Source organism: Nipponia nippon, unplaced genomic scaffold (genome assembly GCF_047370975.1).
Source record: "Nipponia nippon isolate SJK-2023a ecotype South Korea unplaced genomic scaffold, ASM4737097v1 scaffold_26, whole genome shotgun sequence".
Taxonomy (NCBI): Eukaryota; Metazoa; Chordata; class Aves; order Pelecaniformes; family Threskiornithidae; genus Nipponia; species Nipponia nippon.
In genome coordinates, this window is record NW_028262343.1 from 3999156 (window position 1) to 4025286 (window position 26131).

Consider the following 26131-nt stretch of genomic DNA (forward strand, 5'->3'; position numbering starts at 1 on the left):
CTTGCCTCACCACAGATGAGAATTCTTAAAACTAATGAACATTTAAAGTTATAAAGCCTCGGGACAGATTCCTACCCTATCATTACCTAAGAGAGAACTGAGCCAAGTTGCAGTGCTGTGGATTTGTCTAAATAATCAGGCCATTTTATCTGACATGTTGTGGTTCAGATTGTCAATCAGTATCTCACCAAGACGTAGACAAGAAAATTGAAGATGGTACCATGTTTCCAGGGCAGATGTAATAGCTAGATTTAGAAAAGTGAAAGAAAAAGGAATTTCTTTAATCTCTCCTGTAATGTCTTTACAACAAACCTGTTGTGAATGCTGCTTAGAAATTCAAGTTCAGGTTTTGAAGGGCTCATGAATGCATGTGAAAATCCTGGAGCTTGGAAACGTGATTAATCTCTGCATAGCATCCCACTCTCTCATGTTAAGATTTTGCAGCGTGTATCCGGGTAGACAGGACCACTGTAGTGGAGCCTCTCCCATACAGAGGTGGTTGAACTAGGGACATAGTATTGTTAGCATGGGATACCCCCTGACAATAATAGTGATGGCCCAGAAAGTCTAGGTGGTGGTTCCATAGTGTAGTGGTCATCATGTCTGCTTTACACACAGAAGGTCCTAGGTTCAAGCCCCAGTGGAACCAGCACCAAATGCCTCCTTGATAAGGTGAGAGGTAATGGCCTCAAGTTGCACCAGGGGAGGTTTAGATTGGATATCTGGAAAAATTTCTTCACTGAAAGTTGTCAGGCTGCCCAGGGAAGTGGTTGAGTCCCCATCCCTGGAGGTATTTAAAAGATGGGTAGACCTGGTGCTTAGGGACATGGTTTAGTGGTGGACTTGGCAGTGATAGGTTAACGGTTGGACTTGATGATTTTAAAGGTCTTTTCCAACCTAAACGATTCTATGATTCTATGACTTGTAAAGCAATAATTACGGCCTTAGAAGTGATACAATCTCTACTGGATATTCCATTTCCTGCATGTGTGTGTTGGGAGAGATGTGTGATAAACTTGCAGGAACCCAGGCCTGCTTCCCACTGACTTCCAGGATAGCCTTCCAAATGAAGGCAGAAAATATATTACATGTAGCCTCCTACTGATGATCATCACAGCCTGCTGCAGATATAGGTGTAGATTTCTGTTCACCTTTCAGGCTTCTATCTGATTAGAAGTGCCATGATCAGAAACTTCATTCAGACTTGGTAACATCTAAGTTCAGATGCTGGGATTTCAAGTCTGGATGCGAGCATCTTGACTGCATGCATCAGATCAAGTACAGACAGATTATGCAAGTACATATGTCCCTTCTGAACAGCCTGTAGCCATTGATAGCTGAACTCCAGTCGTGGGATTCGTCCCACCAAGTTTCAGTGATGGCAACTAGGTCATAACTTTCTAGCAGCACGGTAGCTTCCAGCTCCTCCTGTTTGTTGCCCAAGCTGCGTGCATTGGTGTAGAGGCACTTCAGCTGGGCTGTCGTCCGTGTCACCTTCTTGGAGGAACACCCCTTGGTTCCCTTGAGGCATTTCTCTGATACTTCCCTGTTGGCTCCTATTACCTCAAGAGAGCCCCGCTCATCCCCGTAAGACTTCGACTGTGCTGCTGTGTCTCCAGCACGCCTCAGATCAACAGGCTGAGGGCCCCCGCTAGCATCCCATCCCCTGCTAGTACCCCGTCCCTCTAACCATGGCGTGTCATCCCACCCCTTGTCACGGGCAAACCTGATATCGACCCCCATACCATTTATTTATTTAGATGGCACTGCAAGTTTTGTCAAAGTTACAAGTGAAGTTTCATAGAGGAAAGTGACCCTCCAGGACTGTTTGTACTACAAAGAATAGTCATGGTCTTTACAGAATATAGAGCAGTTAGACAGCAAGTTCTTAATCTGATTAATCTGATTTAAATTAATAGATCTGACTATTAACCATACTTCTCTGACTGGATGAAAGTCATGCAAAAAAACCCCTATGACCCGAAAGGATTAAGAAGACGATACCTGTTTGTCTTCAGCAAAAGAAGGCAAAATGTTCTGTACTGTGAGATATGCATTAACCTAAGCATTACTCAAGTAACCAGCACTGGGTGCACACAAGGGACTGACTTATTCCCTGTCTCAGCTATTATTTCTGAGCAAGCTGTTGATTTAATACCACATGAAGAAGGCAAGACTAATATTCAGTAACTGTGACGGAAATTAGCTGCATCTTTCTGAAAGTCTAATGACTGGAGAATCTCTCTTGTTTTATTCAAGCAATTGTCAATATCCTGGCTGCATTACAAAGTTGGGTTTTCAGTCCATTTGCTTGTGTCAGCTGGATCAGCTCACAGGACCAAACAGAGCTGATCCATCCAAATCATTGTGTCAGAGTACTTCCTTGACAATGTTTTTCAGAATGTGGATTTTGCACAATAACACTGTACATTGAACAAAACTGTCAATAGCAGTAATATATGTAGGCTCCTTTACTTGTTTGTAACACCTTCTTTTCATCTGTATTTGCTAAGGTCCACGTGCTCACTGGCATGTAAATATGCAAAGATACAAAAGACACTGGTCACACCCACAGCAATAATCCACAGGCAGCAAAAAGATAATGAAAACTGAGACATCATGACTACAAGTTCCAAATATTCCATCTCTTTGTATGAGTGAGAGAGCCACTAAGCACAGAAACACGCAAAGACTTAGCACTTTCTCAAGATCACATCACTCTGACCTGTGTCATTCTCTGTGCTGCTCAGCCCACGGCCTGTGAACCGCTACCCCCCTGCAGCAGATTAGGAGATACAGAGCTGCACACTTTGGTTAGAAGAAAGCCCAGAACATAAACATACACGTTCCCATGCAGTTAGCTGGTTTTCAACAGAGCCTGCTGGTAAACATGGTGAAGAACCAATTCCTGAATTCTGTCAGCACCTCATCAAAATGTTTGCACTTAAAATAGTGGTTATGTATTATGATTATGGTTTTGTAACTACTGTCCTTTCATTTACCTTTGTTTACAGTTACATACTTATTACCTCTCTTTCTCATCTACCAAATGCAACACAAGATGGTCTATAAGGGCTGGGGGATTTCCACAGAAAATGTTTCCTTCTTGCAGAGCAAGGCAAGGGCAGATATTAAGATCTTTCACTGGTGCACAGAAATCACTCTGCCGGTCCTGCATTTTGTTTGCAATATACCATACTGTTCAGGAAGGTAGGATGTGGGTACGAAGTATGCAGGGGAAAGAGGACAAATGACATTTGAGGCATAAAGAGGTAGAGGGACTTGCAATAGGGGGGACACATGAATTTCCTTTTTTTAGAATAAATTAGGATCCTACCCATATCTTCTCTGGCCTTGGAATTTGCACAGTTCAGACATACAGCAGTCTGACGGGTCAGTTTTTTCAGGCAAATGTGTCACTTGTCAGGAATGAAGTACTACAGCAGAGATGTCTTTGCTGTGGAACAGGAAAGTACCACGTGAGCCACGACAGGCATGGATGCTGATATGGAATATCACTCTGGATAGAATCATAGAATCGTTAAGGTTGGAAAAGACCCTTAGATCATCAAGTCCAACCGTTAACTTAACACTGCCAAGACCACCACTAAACCATGTGACTAAGCACCACATCTACACAGCTTTTAAATACCTCCAGGGATGGGGACTCAAACACTTCCCTGGGCAGCCTGTTCCAATGCTTGACAACCCTTTCAGTGAAGAAATTTTTCCTAATATCCCATCTAAACCTCCCCTGGAGCAACTTGAGGCCATTTCCTCTTGTCCTATCACTTGTTACATGGGAGAAGAGACTGACACCCACCTCGCTTACAACCTCCTTTCAGGTAGTTGTAGAAAGCAATAAGGTCTCCCCTGAGCCTCCTTTCCTCCAGACTAAACAACCCCAGTTCCCTCAGCCACTCCTCATAGGACTTGTCCTCCAGACCCCTCACCAGCTTTGTTGCCCTTCTTTGGACACAATCCAGCACCTCAATGTCTGTCTTGTAGTGAGGGGCCCAAAACTAAACACAGTACTCGAGGTGCAGCCTCACCAGTGCCGAGTACAGGGGGACGATTGCTTCCCTAGTCCTGCTGGCCACACTATTCCTGATGCAAGCCAGGATGCTATTGGCCTTCTTGGCCACCTGGGCACACTGTGGGCTCATATTCAGCCGGCTGTCGACCAACACCCCCAGGTCCTTTTCTGCCAGGCAGCTCTCCAGCCACTCCTCCCCAAGCCTGTAGCATTGCATGGGGTTGTTGTGACCCAAGTGCAGGACCTGGCACTTCGCCCTGTTGAACCTGATATAATTGGCTTCGGCCCATCAATCCAGCCTGTCCAGATCCCACTCCCACCCAACTTGGTGTCATCTGCAAACTTACTGAGGATGCACTCAATCCCCTCATCCAGATCACTGATAAAGATATTAAACAGAACCAGCCCCAGTACTGAGCCCTGGGGAACACTACTCGTGACCGGCTGCCAACTGGATTTGACTCCATTCACCACCACTCTTTGGGCCCGGCCATCCAGCCAGTTTTTTAACCCAGTGAAGAATACACTTGTTCAAGCCATGACTAGCCAGTTTCTCCAGGAGAATGCTGTGGGAATTCTGTGGCATAAACAGGGAATACCTCACAGGCAGAAGCAGAAACACGTGTCAGTCTGAGACAGCTCATCTGGTCACTGGGATGTGCTTTCTGCACTAACATCAATAGGCGAGGCTCATCAGATGTTCTGCTCATGAAGCGGGAGGTGGCATTTTGCTCTGAGGGCAACTTCAAAAAGAGCAAAAATGTTGGTCTTTTTTTCTTTCAGTAAAAGAAACTGGTTAGTACAGAAAAAAGGCTGAGTTTTCCACTGGAGAAGGAACACTGATAACCAAATGACGCTTAGAAGAACAAAGAATCCTGTTGGAAAGCTATGTTTCTCTGGGTTTGGCAAAATATGACTATGTGTCTGTCTCTGAGAGCACGAGCAAGTGCACAGGCTAGTCTGTTCAAACAGAGCGGGGTGGGGAGTGGTAGAGAGAGCAGGGGGATTCCTTCTGAAAGAAACTCTACAGCCTGCCTGCAACACAGTGCTAGCTCTTTCTGGGGTTGATTTTACTTCAATGCATAAAAACAGTTACTGAACGTCACCTAACAGACATATGCATCATTTAAGACAAACCAAAAAAAAAAAATTCCTTTTTCAATATCCCACTGTTCTGACCCCTGGCAATCTCTAAGACGGTATTAGTCAAGCTGTGATCCATGGGCTGGCAGAGCCCTACAAGACATCACAAGATTCAGCATTTTCTTTTATGAAAAACGAAAAAACCCTTATACTACATACGCACATTCCCATGCAGCGGGCATGTGACTGCACCTACTGGTGGGTATAGTCAATGGCCAGTTCTCACCTGGAAACGAGGAATTCATTGGGGTTCAACTTACCACTGAATATTCAAAAGTAGCCTCCAATTTTTCACCAAAAACTAAAAATGCTGAACAAAGGTATTTTCAAAATTAACCATCCATCAAGAAAAAAAAAAAAAATCACATTGAAAATAAGTAAAAGCACACTTACATTGTGTACAATAAAGGTGAAATTACATAGACCTATACAAAAGATAACAATCTTTTTGGCTCATCTCTTTTGACTATAAAACAGCATGGTACCGAAATTGTGGCAAAGGAATATTACAGATTAGTTCCATACGTTTTATTTCCATACAGGTCCTTATATTCTGGTCACCTTTATAGTGTCCAAGAAGCCTCAGACACATTGCATTAGGCAATATCATCTCTCGCGGTTGTTCTCTCACTCTCCCTCCGGAGTCACTTAGCCTTTGTTACAAATGACAGATGAATGGATAGCATATTATTCAAAATAAATACAAATAAGTACTCAAATCTTTTTATAACCAAATAACAAAGATGGTAAACCAACCATCTTGCTTAGTTACAATACATGCTTCTTGTAAGTTTTTATTCTGCAAGGATAAATCTTAAATTATCATAAGTAACATTATTAATAAAAAAATTCCCTTTGGTGTCTTTATCTCAGATTCTGGGGAAAACATCAAACTGATTCTGTTCATTTTAGAATTTTATGGTTTGGGTAAAGATAAAAATCTGTAATATAAACATATTTACCAATGTCATGACAGTAGGTAAAGAAGTGTTTCATATTAAAGATTTACCTTTCATCTGACAGTCACAGTTTCAGTGGTGCTGATCTCTTTATTCTCTTTTCTGGTGAAATTCCATTTCTTACAATAACAGCCTTCTTTTTGAGATGACTATGTTATCATTACCCTGGTAATCTCACTTTGAGATTTCATACTATTCGTTTGAACACCAATTCCAATCTGCCTTTTGATATTATTCTTTTCCTCTGTTCAAACAGGCTTCTGACTGCCCTGGCTCATCACTGAGGGGGCTAATGCCAAAGACAAAACCAGGTGACATCCCACAATGTCATTCAGCAAACTGCATGCTCCTCTCTAGCAACAGCTACTATCAAGGAGGTTAAGAAATGGTCAGAACATCTCACTGTTAAATTCCTCCAGCCATTATCCACATACTATTTTTAATCTGTACTTTGCATCAAAACATAGCAGTTTTGACATAAAAAGGGAAGCTGTAAAGCTTTTCAAAACTCAGGCCCTTGTGCACAAGTATTGTTTGGAAACAGAAGAGAATGCCTTTTTGCTTCCCTATTTGTAGCTTCTGGTTGGTGCCTTTATAGTGCAAAATGTTCTTCTCTGAGCATGATTTACTTTTTCTATTTTAACAGCCGATTATACGTTTCATAGCTGTGCCTTTGATTTCATGGTTTCTTTGTGGTTTGGCTTAATAAGATGTATTGTAGTTTCACAATCAACCTTCAACAAACCTATAGGAGTACTACTTAAAAATGTATTTTCTATTTTATTTCAGTCTATTGTCAAAAACTTTGTTGATAACAACACATGCTCAGGAGCTTCTTTGTAGTTTTTAAGGAAATTTTGTTTGCATTATAAAAGTGCTGCATACTGGGAACACAATATGCTTGCTGTTCGTTCCTTAAACCATACAGGAAAGAGGGAGAAAGTAATCTAGCACATATTTAAGCAACATCACCTTCCTTGTGCTGTGCTTTTGTCCCATGTAGTATTCAGTCTCAGCAGGGGCTTATATACAAAGAGATGATGCAGTTTACACAAAAACGTTTCCATACTAGTATTGCTATGTAGGGGTGAACAGTTCTCTTCACCCTTTTCTGTTTTACTGTAACTCCTTCTGCCTTTAAAATGTCTTCAGAGACTTTCAACAGTGTGTGAAAGGTCACTCACAATAAAAACAAGCACTAAATTTATCTCTATTGCCACATTTCTTGATCTGTTTAATATGCTAAAGTAACAAAGCAGCATGGTGAGAAATCATTTTAGGTTGCAGTATGCATAGGCTCTTGCCACGTACCTGGGAGCAGTGAGCCATCCTGATGCCACACAGCAGAGCAGAGCGACACAGACAGCTGCTCACTGCAGTAGCAAGTTCTCACACGCTATATTTGAAGAAGTCATGGACATGCAGTAGCAATCAGTAGATGTACAGACATGCTTCTATAGCTCTTTTCATCTTTCAAGTACTTTACACTCATTTACTACATACAAGCATACCTCAGAATAGTATGCTGAGGTAAGTCAACTGCCATGAAAAAGGAGAACTGTTACACATCAGAAAAAAGGGAAGAATGTATTACAGAACACACAGGTCATAAACTTGGTTGCAATGTAGGCTGTTTCTGGGTTTAGAATTTGCTTGTCTATTTTACCTTACATAAGATGTTTGAAACTTTTCTTCCCCTTTTATGATGCTGTGCTTTCACTGGTTTTGTAGGGCATTAGGACACTACTTCTTGTCCATAATACAGAGCTCAAGTTTGCAAGCCTTCCCTGTTATGGGAGTCCATTCTAGGTGCAGAGGGTCTCACTTCCCTCTGTGCTTATGTACAACACTGGCCTACGGAGCTAACTAGCACAGCATGTGGCACAAGCTGGGCAAAGGCAGTCAATCAGGAGTCAAAGCTCTTAGCATCTCTGCTGAGACAGTTCCACATCACTCCTAACGCAGACCTTTGTTTTGCAGTGTACCTCAACCCTAACCAGGTGAACATGAAGAAAAAAACAGCTACAACAACAAAACCAACAGAAAGAAAAATAAAACAGGGTATATGCAGAAAAATAGAGGATGTCTATATCCCTTACAGGTGGAACCCAAGGAAATGGTTTTTTTCACTCCTTCCTTTTGTCTTTTAATTATAGGTTCTCCATTTAGAACCCATTTTTGTGAATTTATCATTCACAGTTGCTATGGAAAATCCTTGATGCTTCTCCAGGGTAGGCAGCAGAAAGTGAGTGTGTCACAACTCATTTGATTGGAAGCTCACTGGGGTAGTGCTTTTCCTCCCTGCCTACCTGAAGAGTATCTGTAATGCTTACGGGCACTGTGCAAATATTAACAAATCAGCTAAAGGTTTCTGAGCTGGCTGGAAAATGAAGAACAATGCAAATAAGCAGCAAGGGAGGTGGAAAATGCATGCGAATCAACCTATACTTTCTGGTGCATCGGTCCCAAGTCTCATTACTTTTGAAACTTTTGCTTGCGCTTAAGCAGCACTCTAGCTTCTTTCTCAAACATGGAAGCAGGGTCTGCCATCCACAATTTAATGAAACTCAAGGAGATCAAAAGAACAAAGTGAGAGAGATTCCAATTATCATAAAATAAATTACTTCTGTATTTGTTTATAATTCTTTATCTTATAATTATTTTTCTTCCAGTTTTATAGATATATTTTTGATGGATGTCTAGGAAAGGGCAGCATTGCTGCTTATTTGAGATATGAGGAAAAGCACTAATGCACCTTTTATGATCTAAGAAGTATAAAGTAACGTTTATCATATATTGCTTTTCATCTTCAATATGCTCTGCAAACATGCATGTATTAACCCTTAAAACATTCTCGTGAGGTAGATAAGGTATACTGGGTTTGCGTGGCAAGGTTTTGGTAGTGAGGGGGCTACAGGGGTGGCTTCTGTGAGAAGCTGCCAGAAGCTTCCCCTATGTCCGACAGAACCAGTGGCAGCCAGCTCCAAGATGGACCCACCGCTGGCCAAGGCTGAGCCAGTCAGCGATGGTGGTAGTGCCTCTGGGATAACATATTTAAGAAGGGGGGGAATAAAAAAACCAACCTGTGGAAGAACAGCAGCTGCGAGAGGAGTGAGAATATGTGAGAGCAACAACTCTGCAGACACCAAGGTCAGTGAAGAAGGAGGGGGAGGAGGTGCTCCAGGCGCCAGAGCAGAGATTCCCCTGCAGCCCCTGGTGAAGACCATGGTGAGGCAGGCTGTCCCCCTGCAGCCCATGGAGGTTAACAGTGGAGTAGATATCCACCTGCAGCCCATGGAGGACCCCACGCCAGAGCAGGTGGATGCACCCAAAGGAGGCTGTGACCCCGTGGGAAGCCTGTGCTGGAGCAGGCTCCTGGCAGGACCTGTGGACCCATGGAGAGAGGAGCCCATGCTGGAGCAGGTTTGCTGGCAGGACTTGTGACCCCGTGGGGGACCCATGCTGGAGCAGTCTGTTCCTGAAGGATTGCACCCCGTGGAAAGGACTCACATTGGAGAAGTTTGTGGAGAACTGTCTCCTGTGGGAGGGACCAAACACTGGAGCGGGGGAAGAGCGTGAGGAGTCCTCCCTCTGAGGAGGAAGGAGCGGCAGAGACAACGTGTAATGAACTGACCTCAACCCCCATTCCCCAACCCCTGTGCTGCTCACGGAGAGGAGGTAGAGAAAATCAGGAGTGAAGTTGAGCCCGGGAAGAAGGGAGAGGTGGGGGGAAGGTGTTTTAAGATTTGGTTTTATTTCTCATTATCCTGCTCTGATTTGATTGGCAATAAACTGAACTATTTTCCCCAAGCCAAGTCTGCTCATGACAGTAATTGCTGAGTGATCTTCCTGTCCTTATCTCGACCCACGAGCCTTTCGTTGTATTTTTCTCCCCGTCTAGCTGAGGAGGGGGAGTGATAGAGCGGCTTGGTGGGCACCTGGCATCCAAGCCAAGGTCAACCCACCACACTTGAATTCAAAAAGGATGAATGTGTCTGTGGTGGAGACTCTCCCTATCACAGCAAATTTCCCCCAAGGTGTGTGGCTGAGGGCTAAGTGGGATTTTTTTTGCTTTCAAAGACCATATGAGAATTGCTCTTTCAGTTCAGATACTCATGTATTTCTCTGGCAAAAAAAAACACTCTGTAAGAATCTGTCAGATCTTTTACAGACCTGGAGGCCTGCTTATCGGAAGCAGAGTTATATGAGAAATAACTTGTGAAAAATAGTGTAGCTCTACATTAGATCCATAGAGGAAAGATAAAGGACTTCAGCATGTACTACTAATAGGCCAAAATTGAATTTGAACTTGTTACAATATTGAATTTGTTATTATATGCTTGAAACAGATCAACTGTAGTCAACTGGAACTGAACTTTTCATCAGAGAAACAGTGAGCTAATTTAAAGCAAAAAACCCCACAGATTCCACCAGAAGAAAATGAAGGCCTCAACTATTTGCATTTCAGACAAGGTAAGACTTCAAATAGAAATGCAATATTCCTTTCCTGATGCAATATATCTGCAGTCAACATTCTGCTTCAGCTGCCTACCGGGCTCTGAGTGTACTTTAACGAGGCTGCCGGTCCCACATAACCCAAATTTTCTTGGGATATATTTAGGACTTTGAGCAAACAAGATTTCAGACCCCTTCTGGTTCATTAGGATTCACATGCACAAGGCTCACCTGCAAAAATGTACTCACAAGCTCACAGCCTGACCAGTTCTCCTGTGATGTGCAAGGCTACAAGAGATGGAGCTCCACAGGTATAGAGCAGGATGAGGGGGCCAGCAGCATGTTCCTCACTGTGCCCGTGTGTCTTTGGAGATTATCTGTTAACTGTTACACTTCAAAGGAAAAATAAAGTTGGGGCAGGGAACAGAGAAGGATGCTGTGGGTTTTCTATTAATTTACATTATGTAATCCAGGCTAAAAGGAAGAGCTCATTTATTTCAAGATTGCATTCTGGGGAGACCGAGCACCTGCCGTGTCTTTTACTACAGAATTTAAATAAGCAAATGCCAAGGAAAAGCATTGTGAGAAAACCACATCTATAGTAACACATAAACCTAGGTCTGAGAAACCAGTTTTTGAGATTCTATCATCTCTGCCATTTTGATTGGCAATATATTTTCTCTATTGTTACAATTGATTTTTTTTTCTTTAAATGACAGTAACATTCATACTGAGACCTAGAGCTCCAGCAAAGATAATATAGACTTGCCTTATCGAGTTTATGTCTCTCCAGTATGCTCTGTCCTAATTCTGTGCATGCTGAATCCAGTTTACTGCTCTTGCATTGAGTTACTTACATGGTTTTCACTTGGCATAGGTTATTGTAAATGTGATTATCTTGATCACTTCAATTCAATACATATAGTTCATATAGTTTTCCCCCATCTCTTGACTTCCACACTACTCTGAGTTTCTAACTCTTCAACCCACGCTGTCAAAATCTCTCACGTATGACTTGCATTTTCTTTGTCAGTTTTTCCTTACTACTCATAAATTAACACTATCCTCTTGGCTATTTTTTGTGGGAAGTGTCATCAAGGCTGATTTTGGGGTCATTCAGACAAGAGGGGTTTTGACCCTGTACACACACACTGTATCTACCACCCTTCAGCATTTCGAAGCTTACTTCCAAGCCTAACAATCTCATTACTAGGAAACCCCCTGTAATACTCAGTAGAATTCCTTGTTCACTCACATTCCATGACTGTGCTCTTCAGAAAATCTGACAAGATATAGTTGGTGCATTAGTCACCCACTCCCACTGTAGACCAGGCTCAGAAGCATGCCCATAACTTACTCTCTTTAACAAAGTGATTAATTTTAAATAGAATTTTTTTGCTATTCAATACTCAACCTGAAATATGCCATGGTTGCCAAGATAAGTTTATAATTTGCCTTTCACCAGGTAGGTCTGAATCCACAGTCTCTGATTGCAGCTATCTGAAAATTTCCCTTTACTGCTTTAGCAGCAACAGCTACGGTGATTCCGATGGCTTCTGTGCCCAGAGTTATTTTAAATGTTCTCTGACCAGACTTAATGGATGTGGATTTTGTAGTTACACCTGATTTACAGCTATGGTGATTTTTGCGTACATTAGGGCTCCCAATGTTGCTACCAACACTGTAGATATAGTGTCTTTGGAGTGGCGGAATTACTTTGAATGGGGGAAGAAGTCAGAAAGAGAAGACAGGCAGGGCCTTCTGCTGCTATTATTTCTACAGTATCCAAGCATCCATATTAGAGTAAGTCAAGCACCTTGACTTACTTTTCATTGATATCAATATCTCTAATTCACATTGACATTTAGGCTAGGATTTTCAAAGGAGCTTGAAGTACCTATTAAGCTTAATTCGGTTTGTATTGTTGATATCTTAGACACCATTAAGAATCTCATTATGACTTCTTACAAACAACAAGGGAGAAAGTTTCTGTTTTTCAGAAAGGTTAAGTTAGGATTTCATAAATATAATTAATAACTCAGTGCCCAAGTGTCCCTCACATTACAAGTAACATACTTGTTAATGACATTCAGCCAGTAACAGTATAGGTAGTAGAATGAATAGGAAGTTTGAAGAGGAAGTGTGAAAAATAGACTGAAGACAGTGTGATGTTGATGGTAATCATTATGCTTCTTTTCAGAGAAGATGAAGACCTCTCTGCTCACAGCTATCTTTTTATTTGCAACAGGTGAGTTTTCATTTGCTGCATAACTTACTACTGTTTATAAATAATAAAAATTCTTAACATTACTCAAAGGTAAGGCTGTATGACCAAATCATGACCAAATTAAGTTCTCTGGGCAGGAGAAACAACAACCAGTAACATTTTTTCTTATGTCTTGTTAAATGATTCCTTTTTATTCCCCAGATTCCTGCAACTGCTTAAGCTGGGATTTTCCAATTTGCAAGCAGCTTCCAGGTGGGTAAATATTTCTCACGTAATACCTACTTAATCGCAAAACCGAACGTCATTGTTGAAGGAAACCTGCCAGCTGAAATTATTTCGGTGCGAAACATTGGCAGGGGACCCTTTGGCGTGCAGAAGCTGCGAATTTCTGACTCAGCACCCGCCCCAGGGCTGCAGGCGCAGGGTCCGGCGCCGTGCCTGGTGCCGAGGGGCCGCCTAGCGGCCCGCGAGCGCGCCCGACCCGCCGCCAGCGGGGGGGTTCCCCGCCGCTCCCGCTCCCTTCTCGTTAAGCTGCTGAGACCACCTCACATTGGCTGTAAACGTTAGGCAAAAAGATTTTATCTGAAAAGAAACGTTTGCAGATTTCTGAAGAGAAAAACCGCCCAAGACAGCATAGACATATATGTCTGTATGATGGTAGAGCATTTACTGCTATGTAGAGGTAATCAACAAGCTGTGAATAAATCCTATATAGTGTACAGTCTCTGGACAAATTACCATGATTTCAAAAGACAATAAAATCTGTAATGTTTATGTGTGACAATTATTCATATTTTAGATTTAAATCATAAAAAGGAGCAAAAAGGAGCAGTCCAACATGTTTCAATAGATGGTATTACACAGCAGCTGGTGGTCATCTGACGTACTTCATGCTGAATTTATTGTAGGCAGAAATATCCTACTTGCTAAGAGCCACAGCAGGGAAGACAGGTTTTTGAGTACACAGTGGCACTGGATGAGACCTCATCAGGAGGACTATATTTTTCTGAAATTAGCCATGGATAATTTTCTAGTCCTTGCTATTAGCCCATCAGACTAAATTCTACTAAAGCATTACTAAGAACACCAGGTAAAGAAGAAAACCAAAAAGTTCTAGAGTGAAAAAATTAAGCGCCGGGGGGGGGGGGGGGGGGGATCGTTTTGTTTTTTTAAGAATAAACTGTATTGTGATGCCTTTAGAACAGGGAACATGTTTTTTTTTTCTTTGCTTGCATACCTCTTGGAGCGTAGTATTGGTACAAGACCAGTACTATTTTAGGGCTTGGAAGAACTAATAATACACATGTTCTTTAAGGGGAAGCACTACATTAAAATCAAAAAGGAATAGGATAAAATTAAATGTGCATGTGGACACTAATACCTACAAATAGGACAAGTGAAAAACCAGTGTGTAACGTTCATTATATTCAGCTGGAGAACGTAACATAGGACTTGAGCACATTGGCGGCAGAGTGGTGTGTTGGTTGAGCTAATACACTATTTCCACACATAAAATCTATGATTTTTGCTTTGTCTGTTCTAATACTGTTTCATAGAGAAAGCCAGGGGTGTGTGTGTGTAAGATCAAGAGTATGAGGAACAATACAACCCCCTACTTTTCTATAAGCAGAGACAGGTCTGCAACACTGTGGTCACCACTTGCATCTCAGTTAATAGAAATGATTTGGGGAAGAAGTTCGTAGAAGAGTGAAAATGTTTCCTCCTCATCAGTGTCTCCATAACTGTTATTTCAAATAGTTTCAGGAGCAGTATGTCACAAACATATTGACATAAAAAGTGTTACAGCAGTTCCAAAAAGGTTTTTTTTTCAGGTGTTTCTTTAAAGCAAACAAAAAAACACCAGGTAAATGAAAGGCTTAATTCAGACTAAAAGAGGAGGAGAATGTGAGAGCAGTTGCTGCTTTCCCCAATCATTAGAGCACCATGTCCATGGTACAGGTGGCCAAGAATTGGTTTGGTGGTTGGACTAGGAAAGCAAAGAATTCGATAATTATTCACATTGCCATAGAAACAAGGAAGACCTGATCTCCACCTTCCCAAAAGGAAGCTGCACACACCTAAACCGATGCAGCATAACTTCATTAGAAAAGCACATTTCTTTTGGTAGGAGAAAGGTGTCATGGGGTGAGGGTCTTAAAGTCTGAGCTACACTCATCTGACACTTTTTGGTCCAAGTCAGTTTTAACTTAAATATACAGCTACCATCTGAATGATGAAAGGAATACCAAGGATACTCTAACTCAGATTATAGTAAGAAATAGCTCTGAATGAGGGAAAGAGGAGGATTGATCTTTTATCTCATAACCTAGGTACCATAACCATACCATACCCATGCTGTAACACCAACTCCAGAGACGCACATATTTACTTATCAAATAGCAAAACATTTCTTATTCAAGATTGATAGGCCTATTGGTAACTTGTTAAACCTATTGGATAGAAAGAACATGTTACTCTACTCATGAAGAAAAATTCATTTTTAATCACCTTAAGTATCCTGTACCTATTGAGATCCTTATGTACTTTTCTGAAGAGGAAAAAAAAATAAATGTGTCTTTTTTTAAAAGTGTGGGTGATACTTTGAGACATCATGGCTGATTCTTTTGAACTAGTAGTTCAGACAGTAAGACAAAAAGCAAAAGGAGAACAGTCATATTTTATCACTAAAGTTTCCAATAAGAGATTTCTGAAATACTGAAATAAGCTTAACCACCAGAGACTAAAAAAAAAAAAAAGAGTTCCTTTAATAATGTCATCAGGTTTTAATTTCTCTTCAGCTGAAAAACCTATACGTTCAATTGCAAAAAAACTCCCATATTTTTCTTACCAAAAATTAAGCACGAGTCATTTTGTATATAAACTTATGCTCCTCATGCTTTGTAATGTGATCTTTATGAAGCTGGTAGTATAAGCAGCATACTGTTTTTTTCTAGCAATAGTGCATTATTCTGAACTCCAGATAGGGATGACTGGTGGTTTTGGAGTAATTCTGGAGTCTAGTCAATCAGTTCTACCATTGATAATTAGCCCTATGCTGTAGTGTATAATGATTTGCAAGAAACTCCCCAGTAATTCTTGCCAGTTGGAAATTATGGAAATATCACATTGGCCCTTGGTATTACTCACTAAAATGCAGTCCCTCTCTCCTTTGTTTTCTCCCACTTAATCGCATGGAAATAATTTCTAAGATGTTTCACAAGGGTGTGTGTGGTCTGTGAAACCCTCAGTTCTGGCCTATACTTTCAAAAACATCTACAAATTTGTGTTTAACAGTCAATAAGCTGCTCCAGGCAAAGCTGTTGCCAATTCCGGTTTATAATCTTGCAGGTGAACAAAACACAATTTAAGCTTTAAATAAGTAAGTGCAGAGGCAAGCAGCAAGCAAGATGTCACTATTATAGGAAAGAAATAGTTCAAAGGTGTAACGACACCAAAGTTGTAGGAAACACCATGGGAAGCATTTCAGCACTATGTTGTTTGGTACATGGCACCATAAAACATAGGAAGAATTATCCATTTTTACGTTCATGTAGGAAAACTAGGTTTTACTTGGAAACATTAGAACTGATAAGGTTTAATCTTTCTAAATGTCTTTGCCCCTTGTTCTAAACATTAGTGAACTACCTGCCTTGAGAGTAAACCTGGCATAAGGACTCACACAGCTAGTTTTTATTTTGTTGCACAAAAGGGTATAGCCTGTTTTGTATTTGGTTTTGATTCTCATAGTCACCTTGCACCTGTTAACAGTAAATAGTTGCCTGCAATGGGTCTTTTCCAGTCCACATGTTTTCATCTTGCAGATTGGGACAATGAATTGACGTGCTACAAAGAATTAAGTGAGGATCTAACCTGTACCTGGCTGCCAGTACCCAGTGCTCCAAATACTATTAATTATACTTTATTCTTAAAATGGTAAGTCTAAAAGTAATTTCAGAAAATGAAAAGCTGTCATTGCTGTTCAGCATGATTCCTACCTGCCCGAGTTTTGTTCCGATGTATTTCATCACATTGTAGGTTGTTACACGATACTGGTCAAAATCTTTCCCCACATCTCATCAATACCTATTGATTTGGCAAGAGCTGCACCTTCCAAAGTGCAAGGAGGATGAAAGATTGGCAAGCACACACAGTGCCAAGCAGAAACGTAGGTTAGGTCAAGAAGGCAAAGCCTACTGTCTAATTTGAGGAAGAGTGGCTTACCACTTCCTAGGCTCATGAAGGATGATTGGCAAAGCTCCTTAGGACCAGAATGGGAGAACCTCAGCGGTAGCAACTGCAAATACCTGTCTCTTCCACAGATTCATTCAACTTTGACCAGCCTGAGACCCTCATCTTCCCTCCCAGTTTTAAAGAAAAGGTAATAGAGCAACTGTGTAAGTTAGTAGCTACATTACAGAGAAAAGAAATTGGCTCTTTAAACCAGTAGTTTTCCTCACTACCCACTGGAGAACATGGGAATAATTTTGCAACAACCCTTCCTCCACCAGTAAATCATACTTATCTGAGAAACAATGATTTCTTCTTTCTGTAATTTGCAAGAGTCATTATACATCTTTCCATGCTTCCAACACATCTGTTTAAAGCACTATTGCCAAAGATCACCTTAATCAATTACTTTTATTTGCATCTGTTGACTTGCATTGAGTATTCAACACTAATGCATTCAAAGAAAAAAAAACACAACTTTTTTTTATTGTACATTGTATATTATGTTATACCATGTATCCAAGGAGATGTCAGATGTGGCACATAAGAAAAATAGATTTTTAAGTATTTTGCTGCAATTTTGAATTATCAAGTATTGGTTTAATAGATGGAATGAACTTGTAGGGTTAATCTCAAACTGATACCTTACAATATGGGTATCTTCAGTTGATCCTTTTTTTGAGAAACATAAAGCAGCCAGGTAAAATGTAGATAGGCAGATTAAATCAACATTTGCCCATTGGTTTGTCAAAAAAAAAAAAGCAGCCAGTTGCTGTCTCAGTACCTGCATTACAAAATTTTATATCTCATTTTATATCTACATATTTGGGATCTCCTGTGAGATTAAGGGTATGTTTAGAAAGAGAGAACTGAGATCAGAAGATACGATCTTTGCCATGGGGCTATGTCATGGGGTACATAGGGTACAACGCTATGCTGTTGGCAAGTTCTGATACTCGTTGATGATTTTTTTTTTTTTTTTTTTTTTGAGTGGTGTGTTATGTGGCAAAATAAAGAGCTGTGGTTAGAAGCATCTTCTAAAGCTAAGGAAACGTTACTACACTGGGAAATTCCCCAGGGTGATCTTCTGCACATTGCAGAGGAGCAAAGCAACCACCTCAGGGCTGTGGTTACTCCCCCCATCACCTTCAGTATTTTCCCACTGGAGGTAGCAGGAGGTGCAGACTTGCAATAAGCACCAAACCCCACTGCATTTGCTGTCTTGCCTCTTAGGTCTTCCAGGAGCCCTGATTTCTTGGAAGGGGAGAAGCACCTGTGAAATGGCACTGCTTCTATAGAGATGCTATCAGCTGAAGTATTTGTAAGCTAGTTGCTCTTAGAGTCCCCAGCCAAACTCAGACTGTGCTGTTCCTAAGTATTGTGGATTGACCCTGGCTGGACACCAGGTGCCCACCAAGCTGCTCTATCACTCCCCCTCCTCAGCTGGACAGGGGGGAGAAAAATACAGAGATAAGGACAGGGAGATCACTCAGCAATTACCATCACAGGAAAAACAGATTCAACTCAGGGAAATTAATTTATTGCCAATCAAATCAGAGTAGGATAATGAGAAATAAAAACTAAATCTTAAAACACCTTCCCCCCCACCCCTCCCTTCTTCCCAGGCTCAACTTCACTCCCGATTTTCTCTACCTCCTCCCCCTGAGCGGCGCAGGGGGATGGGGAATGGGGGTTGAGGTCAGCTCATCACACTGTCTCTGCCACTCCTTCCTCCTCACACTCTTCCCCTGCTCCAGCATGGGGTCCCTCCCACAAGAGACAGTTCTCCACGAACTTCTCCAATGTGGGTCCTTCCCACAGACTGCAGTTCTTCACTAACTGCTCCAGCATAGGTCCTTCCCACGCATGCAGTCCTTCAGGAACAGACTGCTCCAGTGTGGGTCCCCCACGGGGTCACAAGTCCTGCCAGCAAACCTGCTCCAGCATGGGCTCCTCTCTCCATGGGTCCACAGGTCCTGCCAGGAGCCTGCTCCAGTGCGGGCTTCCCACAGGGTCACAGCCTCCTTCAGGCACATCCACCTGCTCCGGCATGGGGTCCTCCATGGGCTGCAGGTGGATATCTACTCCACTGTTAACCTCCATGGGCTGCAGGGGGACAGCCTGCCTCACCATGGTCTTCACCACAGGCTGCAGGGGAATCTCTGCTCTGGTGCCTGGAGCACCTCCTCCCCCTCCTTCTTCACTGACCTTGGTGTCTGCAGAGTTGTTGCTCTCACATATTCTCACTCCTCTCTCCCGGCTGCTGTTGCTGCAGCAGTTTTTTCCCCTTTTTAAATATGTTATCACAGAGGCGCTACCACCATCGCTGATTGATTGGCTCAGCCTTGGCCAGCGGTGGGTCCATCTTGGAGCCAGCTGCCACTGGCTCTATCGGACATGGGGGAAGCTTCTGGCATCTTCTCATAGAAGCCACCCCTGTAGCCCCCCCACTACCAAAACCTTGCCACACAAACCCAATACAATGATACTCCTTGTACCCACAACTTTCTTTGTTCCTTTATATATGAGTCTTGGAAAAGCCACCTGCTATTTATGTGTTAATCACATGATCAGTGTTCCAAGCTCATATGCATTGATGCTCACCGTGTCACTCTGTTCCTTTGTGGGTTTCCAGAGAACAGATTGGAACTAGAGAAGTTCTTGGCCTGGTTACAGCTTAGGCCTTTACCTCCTTTGGAGCCTGAATCAAACTACCACTAGTTTGGTCAAGGAGTCGAATGTATCCGTCACAGAAGCCATTAAGAAATTCTGGAAATTTTTCTACAATTCACAATTATAGATACTCTTGACGTTTTGATTTTGCCTTTCAGACTCACTCAGAATAGCATCTCCTTAGATAAAGGGTCTTCCTGAAATCAGTAGAAGCATTCACAAAAGAAAGGCAAGAGGAACAACCCTATTCTGTTGATACTGTAAAAATTTAGCAATTATTTATCTCCAGTCTTTTTGAAGTCTTTCAGTGTTCAGTATTCTGAGCCAAGTCTTTTTGTTTTTTATAAAACACACCTGACATAATTACCAAAGCTTTCCTGCTTCTCTTGTATTTATAAGATCTGCATGTTCCCCATTTTAGGGAAGTGCTTGACACCATCTAACATAAATGCTCATCAGATCACAAACCAACTGATAATAAAATGGGACCTGCCTGCAACTCCTACACAATATGAGCTGAGATACAGAGAGGCACTCACAGAATCCACACTGTGGATGCTGGTAAGTACTTCCAGATGACAATTGCTTGAGAACATGAGGTGCCTTACTATCAGCTCAGCAGTACATTGCACATATGGCAAGACGTAAACATGATGCTACTGAAGAGTATACATAACACAGAGAGCAAGGAAGCACAGCTGCAGACAATTTGTAGGCAAATTTCACAAAGGTCTCTTGGTTTTGTTCTGACAGATCCTAAGCTGTTTGAGAGAGAAAGATTAATAGTTTTATACAGAAAAAAAAAGAACAGTATGTCAGCTGGTTTGTTAACCAGTCAATGAGATGCTACAACCAGAGGCAATGCAAAAACTGAAGAGGATATCAGAAATGTCATACAAACTCAAGTCTTGATTACACTTTAAGTGATGGACCATATTACTTTTTGCTGGCATCATTAAATTTTCAAACTGATTAGAGATCAGGTTGCTGTGATTTTTAAGGTAACAATTCGTACCTTACACATTTTTTGTTTGCACCAGTTTTCCAGATTTCCTTCTTTGACAAGAAGGGAAATAATTTCTCCGTGATACAAGATCAGTTCCAGTTGCATTTTAGGATGTGCAAAAGTAAGAATATGGTGCAGCAAGAGGACATTACCTAAAGGGACTAAGAAAGAGGGAGGAAAAAGTCATAATTTCAGTAAAATCTGCATGCAGCAGCAAAGGCTGCTTATCCTGCCCCTTGCCATTCAGCATATCATGCAAGGGCTTCACGAGCAGGCATGCACACATGTGTGATTTGTATCACTGAGTCCCTGAAATTGTCTGTTTTGCAAGCTCTGTTATCTGTAGTTGGATGAGGAATACGTGTTTATCGTGCAGAACAGGACCCCAAGAAGAAGAGAGTCTAAAATGCAACTGTTCCCACTTCTTGGGCACATCTTCTCTCTTAGAAGTCTCTTCATTTCTTTTATACCACCAGAGAAAAAGAATGCGCAAGTCTTGGAAGGGTCCCCTTGTTCATTGATGCAAATCCTAGGCTGTTCTAGGACAGCCAGACACCCAACCATATACCACCCAGTAGTGCAATAGATAACCATGAGCAGACAGTCTGGTACACAGCATGTGGAAGAACAGAGAGTTAAGAGCAGTAAGGAAGGGGACACATGTCCTACAGGTTCTGGAGACAGGGGAGATGATAGCCTGTGCTGGTTTTGGCTGGGATAGAGTTCATTTTCTCCATAGTAGCTAGTATGGGGCTATGTTTTGGATTTGTGCTGGAAAAAGTGTTGATAATACAGGGATGTTTTAGTTACTGCTGAGCAGTGCTTACACAGAGTCAAGGCCTTTTCTGCTTCTCACCCCATCCCACCAGCGAGTAGGCAGGGGGTACACAAGAAGTTGGGAGGGGATACAGCTGGGACAGCTGACCCCAACTGTCCAAAGGGATATTCCATACCATATGACGTCATGCTCAGCAATAAAAAGCTGGGAGAAGAAGGAGGAAGGAGGAGATGTTTGGAGTGATGGCATTTGTCTTCCAAGTAACCGTTACACGTGATGGAGCCCTGCTTTCCTGGAGATGGCTGAACACCTGCCTGCCGATGGGAAGTAGTGAATGAATTCCTTGTTTTGCTTTGCTTGCGTGTGTGGCTTTTGCTTTACTTAAACTGTCTTTATCTCAACCCACGAGTTTTCTCACTTTTACTCTTCTGATTCTCTCCCCCATCCCACCAAGGGGGGAGTGAGCAAGCAGCTGGGTGGTGCTTAGTTGCCAGCTGGGGCTAAACTAAACTACAACAATGGGAGATTCAAGTTAGTAATGTGAAGGACTGGAAGAGACAGCCACACTGGGTGATGAGAATGACGAAGACTACAGGTCATGAATATTCATTATCCCCCATGGCCCAGCTGCTCCTGTGAACTTAGGCTGTAAACACTTCATAATCACATGTATAAAGGCTGCATTTACACATGGGGCTGGAAGGAAAGGGTAAGTGTGGGCATACAAGCACAGAGAATATATAAAGCTAGCTGAGAAATAGTGTGTTTACCAAGAGTAGGTTTAATGTACATGTAATTTCATTTAATACTTGGGTCTTAAATCCATCTCACCTCACTCTTGTTCTTTAAGAGATTTGGAGTCTTTCTGTGATATTGTGTTTTGGGTTTGGGTTTTTTTGGGTGACCAAGCTAGTTTTATTAACAAAAATATGTGAAGTTAATTACAACTTTAATAAAAAAAGAAATAATTGCAGAAAACCAAAGAGAGGAGCTGGCCACATAAACCTCAACCACCCAAATCCTCCAAATCCCCCACTGGGTTTTGTTTTTTTTAGAAAATATTGAAGCAAGCAAAACTTCATAGCAGACAAATGCTAAAACAAATATTTCAATCTATGGTAGCACTTCTGCCAATAACATCATAACACCTAGAATTGGTCAGACTAAAGGTCCATTTAATGAAGGATATTGTGCTCTTATAGGGGCCAACAATTAATGTCTGGAGAAGAGTGTAAAATAGTTCAAGCATATAGCAACAGTTTTCCATGGTATTTTCTCCTGCAGTTTTCAGCTCAGGGATTTCCTTAATCACAGGTGGTATCTTTGCATCAAGACATTGATGTACATCATTGTAGAAAGCAATGCTGTCAACATCACCGTTTCAAATTTAAATGCTATGTCTTCAGACACTGCTCAGCTCAGATGCATAGCCAAGGATGGTCTCTCCACTGTGTGTTTGGAGTAAAGAGATTTTGGTCCCTCACACTAAGTGAAATATAATTTTGTCCTACTGGGAATAAACATGAATGTAAAAGCCTTTTCAAATTTTCAAAAAAATATGAAGAAACTGATTCATATGAGCTCACGTCTCCATCTTTTTCTATGTTTACCAGAACTCACGAACAAGCCAAGAACATCATGTAATGCAACTACAGAAATCTCTCCAGGCAGAAGTGTTCTTAAGTGGATGGTAACATTCACTTTGAGTCTGGGTACCTTCTGTTATGTCCATGCTATTAATTCATTACTTGGGGGGGGGGGGGGGGGGGGGGGGGGAAGCTTTTAGTGCATACAAGTGACACACCTTGCATTTCACGCATTCCTAAGGAGCATTCATATTTTTGAAAAACCAAAATCTTTTAGAAAAGCATTTGGTAAATCTACTAATTTACTAATTCAGAAGTACAAATACATTATAATCAGGAAGAAAAATGAGCCTCTAGCTTAGAAGAACAGCTGCATGCTTCCCATAATGACATTTAAAGTTCAAACCTACAAGTCAGAGGCATCCCCTGTTCTGTAGCAGGTGTCATTATCAGCTGACTGACTACAGTATATCAGTCAGTTTTACCAGCTGCAGTTCTCTTGGTAAGAAACTGACAATTGACAACCTTGAATTTGTATTTGAGGGGCCCACTGGCAATTTCAATGAGCAAGGTGTTACTAGAGTTGTTTGCGTGGAAACTAATTCTATCTAGATTCTGAAAGAAAGAGCATCTACAAACTCCAAGAAGTTTGCTATAGGGGATATCCCCCAGCAGAAAGGACAGAGTCTGGCAGAGTTTTGAAATATCAGATGATGTAGAAAGTTTTGTAGTTACCCCTTACGTTTTTGTTGAGGAAAAGAAAAGACAGCAGAGGAAATAGATACCTCATCTCCTGATAAGGATGAGATATCCCCCTTTTCCCTTATCTCCCGAGAAGAAAGCAAAGCTGCACAGTAAATGATTCATTTCGTAATAAAGCAATTGACTGTACATGCCAATTTAAATGTTAAGCTAAGAGAAGAAATTATTCTCCATTTAAATACTTTAGTTAGAAATTACATAATATTAAATATAAGATCAGGGCTAGGACCTTCATTCAGGATAACACTTGTACTAGTCTATTATACTGAAAAAATGTTCAAGTCCAGATGGTTTCAACAAATATCGAAGGGGCAGAGGGAAGGAGTGCACTCAATTAATATGTTAAGGGAGGGGGAGGGGGGGAATCTTGGGCTCTGCTGCCATACTTGTTTAAGCCAATCAGAAACAAAAAATAGTTTAAAGATGTTAGGGGCTAGCCATAGCTCCTCTGCTTATTTCAACATTCAGTGATCCAAACTGTGTAGATGTTACTCAACAGGCACAAGATAGCTGGCTTCAGCTCTAAACATCCAACCAGGCAGTGTGTATTACTTTCATGGCTGCAAATAACATGGGACCTCCTGCAGGAATGCACAAGATAGGGCAGTGCTAGCCTTTTCCAGTCTCATTTTGCTAAGCTAAGAAAGCTAAATTCTACTACTTTCTTCTTGTGTGATAGACCTCATATTTCACATATCCTAGGAATCATTTCTCCTACACAGAAACCTTTTCCAGTTTCAAAGCCTGGTGAGAGAACCATAACACTATTCCCCCAGCAGCTTTACCAGAGCTTCAAATAATAGCACCAATGCTTCCCTCCCTATCCTGTGAAAGACTTCTGTTTCCATTTTAAGAGCTTCCAGCTTTAGCAGAAATTCCTCTCAACACACATCTTGGCCTTTTAAATTACTGAATGTCATCCTATGTTACTCCAAAAGTATCCAATTATTCATTAAAGTAACCCAATCTCCTAGCTTTGTGGTGTCTTCACACTATTAGTTTTATGCCAAGAAATAACAGACAAGCTTGATATCAGAAGTAATCTTTTCAGAATTCACACTTTCATGTATTGAGTTCAGTTTCTATCTAGATTGCAGTAATTTCCATTTCTGTGCACTCATTTCCTGATCCCTCATGAAGATTAGTACAGCAAAACGAGAGAACCATCACCACTTAAAAATTTGGATCAATAGATATATAACATGCTCCAAAGTTGTAGTATAATTACTAGCATTTATCCTCAAAGAGATCAGATGCCTAACAGAGCCTAGTAGATGAAGATTCCCAGAAGCATATATTGCAATTAAACACCTCTCATTAACTTTCAAGTTCCTAATTATGACAGGTATGTTCCAGTGAAAGGCAGAGAACCTTACAGCTGCTTCACTGCTGTTATTACTAATTGGATACACATAACTAAGATCCCAATTAAGCAAAACACTTAATCCTGTGCTTAAAATCCTCTCAATCTAAGCATGTTCTTAATTTTAAGAAAATGCTTTGCTTCATTAATTCCCAATAACCTAGTTAAAAGTATGATTTTATCCTCATCATTAAAGGTGACATTGTTTATATTATATTGTTTATATAATGTAATTCCTCTTGATTTTCTGCACAGGACATAATAACATTTATAGAATAATAATCTTTTTCCTCTTACTAGGTAACACAAAGTGAGAACATCCTTGGATATTACATTAATGTTGAAAGAATATGCAACAGTTGCAGGGATTCAGCAAATCGCATCATTCTGTGTGTTCTATATCGCATCATCGTTCGATGTCCAAGTGGAGATCAGGGACAAGTGGCATTCCTCAGGGGTCGATATTGGGACTGGCGCTGTTTAACATCTTTGTCAGCGACGTGGACAGCGGGACTGAGTGCACCCTCAGCAAGTTTGCTGATGACACCAAGCTGTGTGGTGCGGTCGACATGCTGGACAGTAGGGATGCCATCCAGAGGGACCTTGACAGGCTGGAGAGGTGGACACATGTGAACCTCATGAGGTTCAACAAGGCCAAGTGCAAGGTCCTGCACATGGGTTGGGGCAATCCCCAGCACAAATACAGGCTGGGTGGAGAATGGATAGAGAGGATCTCTAAGGAGAAGGACTTGGGGGTGTTAGTTGACGAGAAACTCAACATGACCCAGCAATGTGTGCTTGCAGCCCAGAAAGCCAACTGTATCCTGGGCTGCATCAAAAGAAGTGTGGCCAGCAGGTCGAGGGAGGTGATTCTCCCCCTCTACTCTGCTCTGGTGAGACCCCACCTGCAGTACTG

At 41.6% G+C, this 26131-nt stretch overlaps 1 protein-coding gene and 1 non-coding gene across 2 annotated transcripts in view; both read left to right on the forward strand.

The window, feature by feature from the left end:
* Positions 1-576: 576 nt before the first annotated feature.
* On the forward strand, positions 577-649 carry TRNAV-UAC (transfer RNA valine (anticodon UAC)). The gene has a single exon. It is a non-coding gene; the product is annotated as a tRNA-Val (tRNA).
* Positions 650-12798: 12149 nt separating this feature from the next.
* LOC148055173 (uncharacterized) overlaps positions 12799-26131 on the forward strand; it is a 34204-nt gene continuing 20871 nt past the window's right edge. The window contains 7 exon segments of the mRNA XM_087762398.1: positions 12799-12841; positions 13022-13072; positions 20142-20285; positions 22860-22950; positions 22952-22989; positions 23118-23194; positions 25516-25608. Of these exon segments, the coding sequence (XP_087618524.1) occupies positions 12799-12841; positions 13022-13072; positions 20142-20285; positions 22860-22950; positions 22952-22989; positions 23118-23194; positions 25516-25608 (537 nt within the window).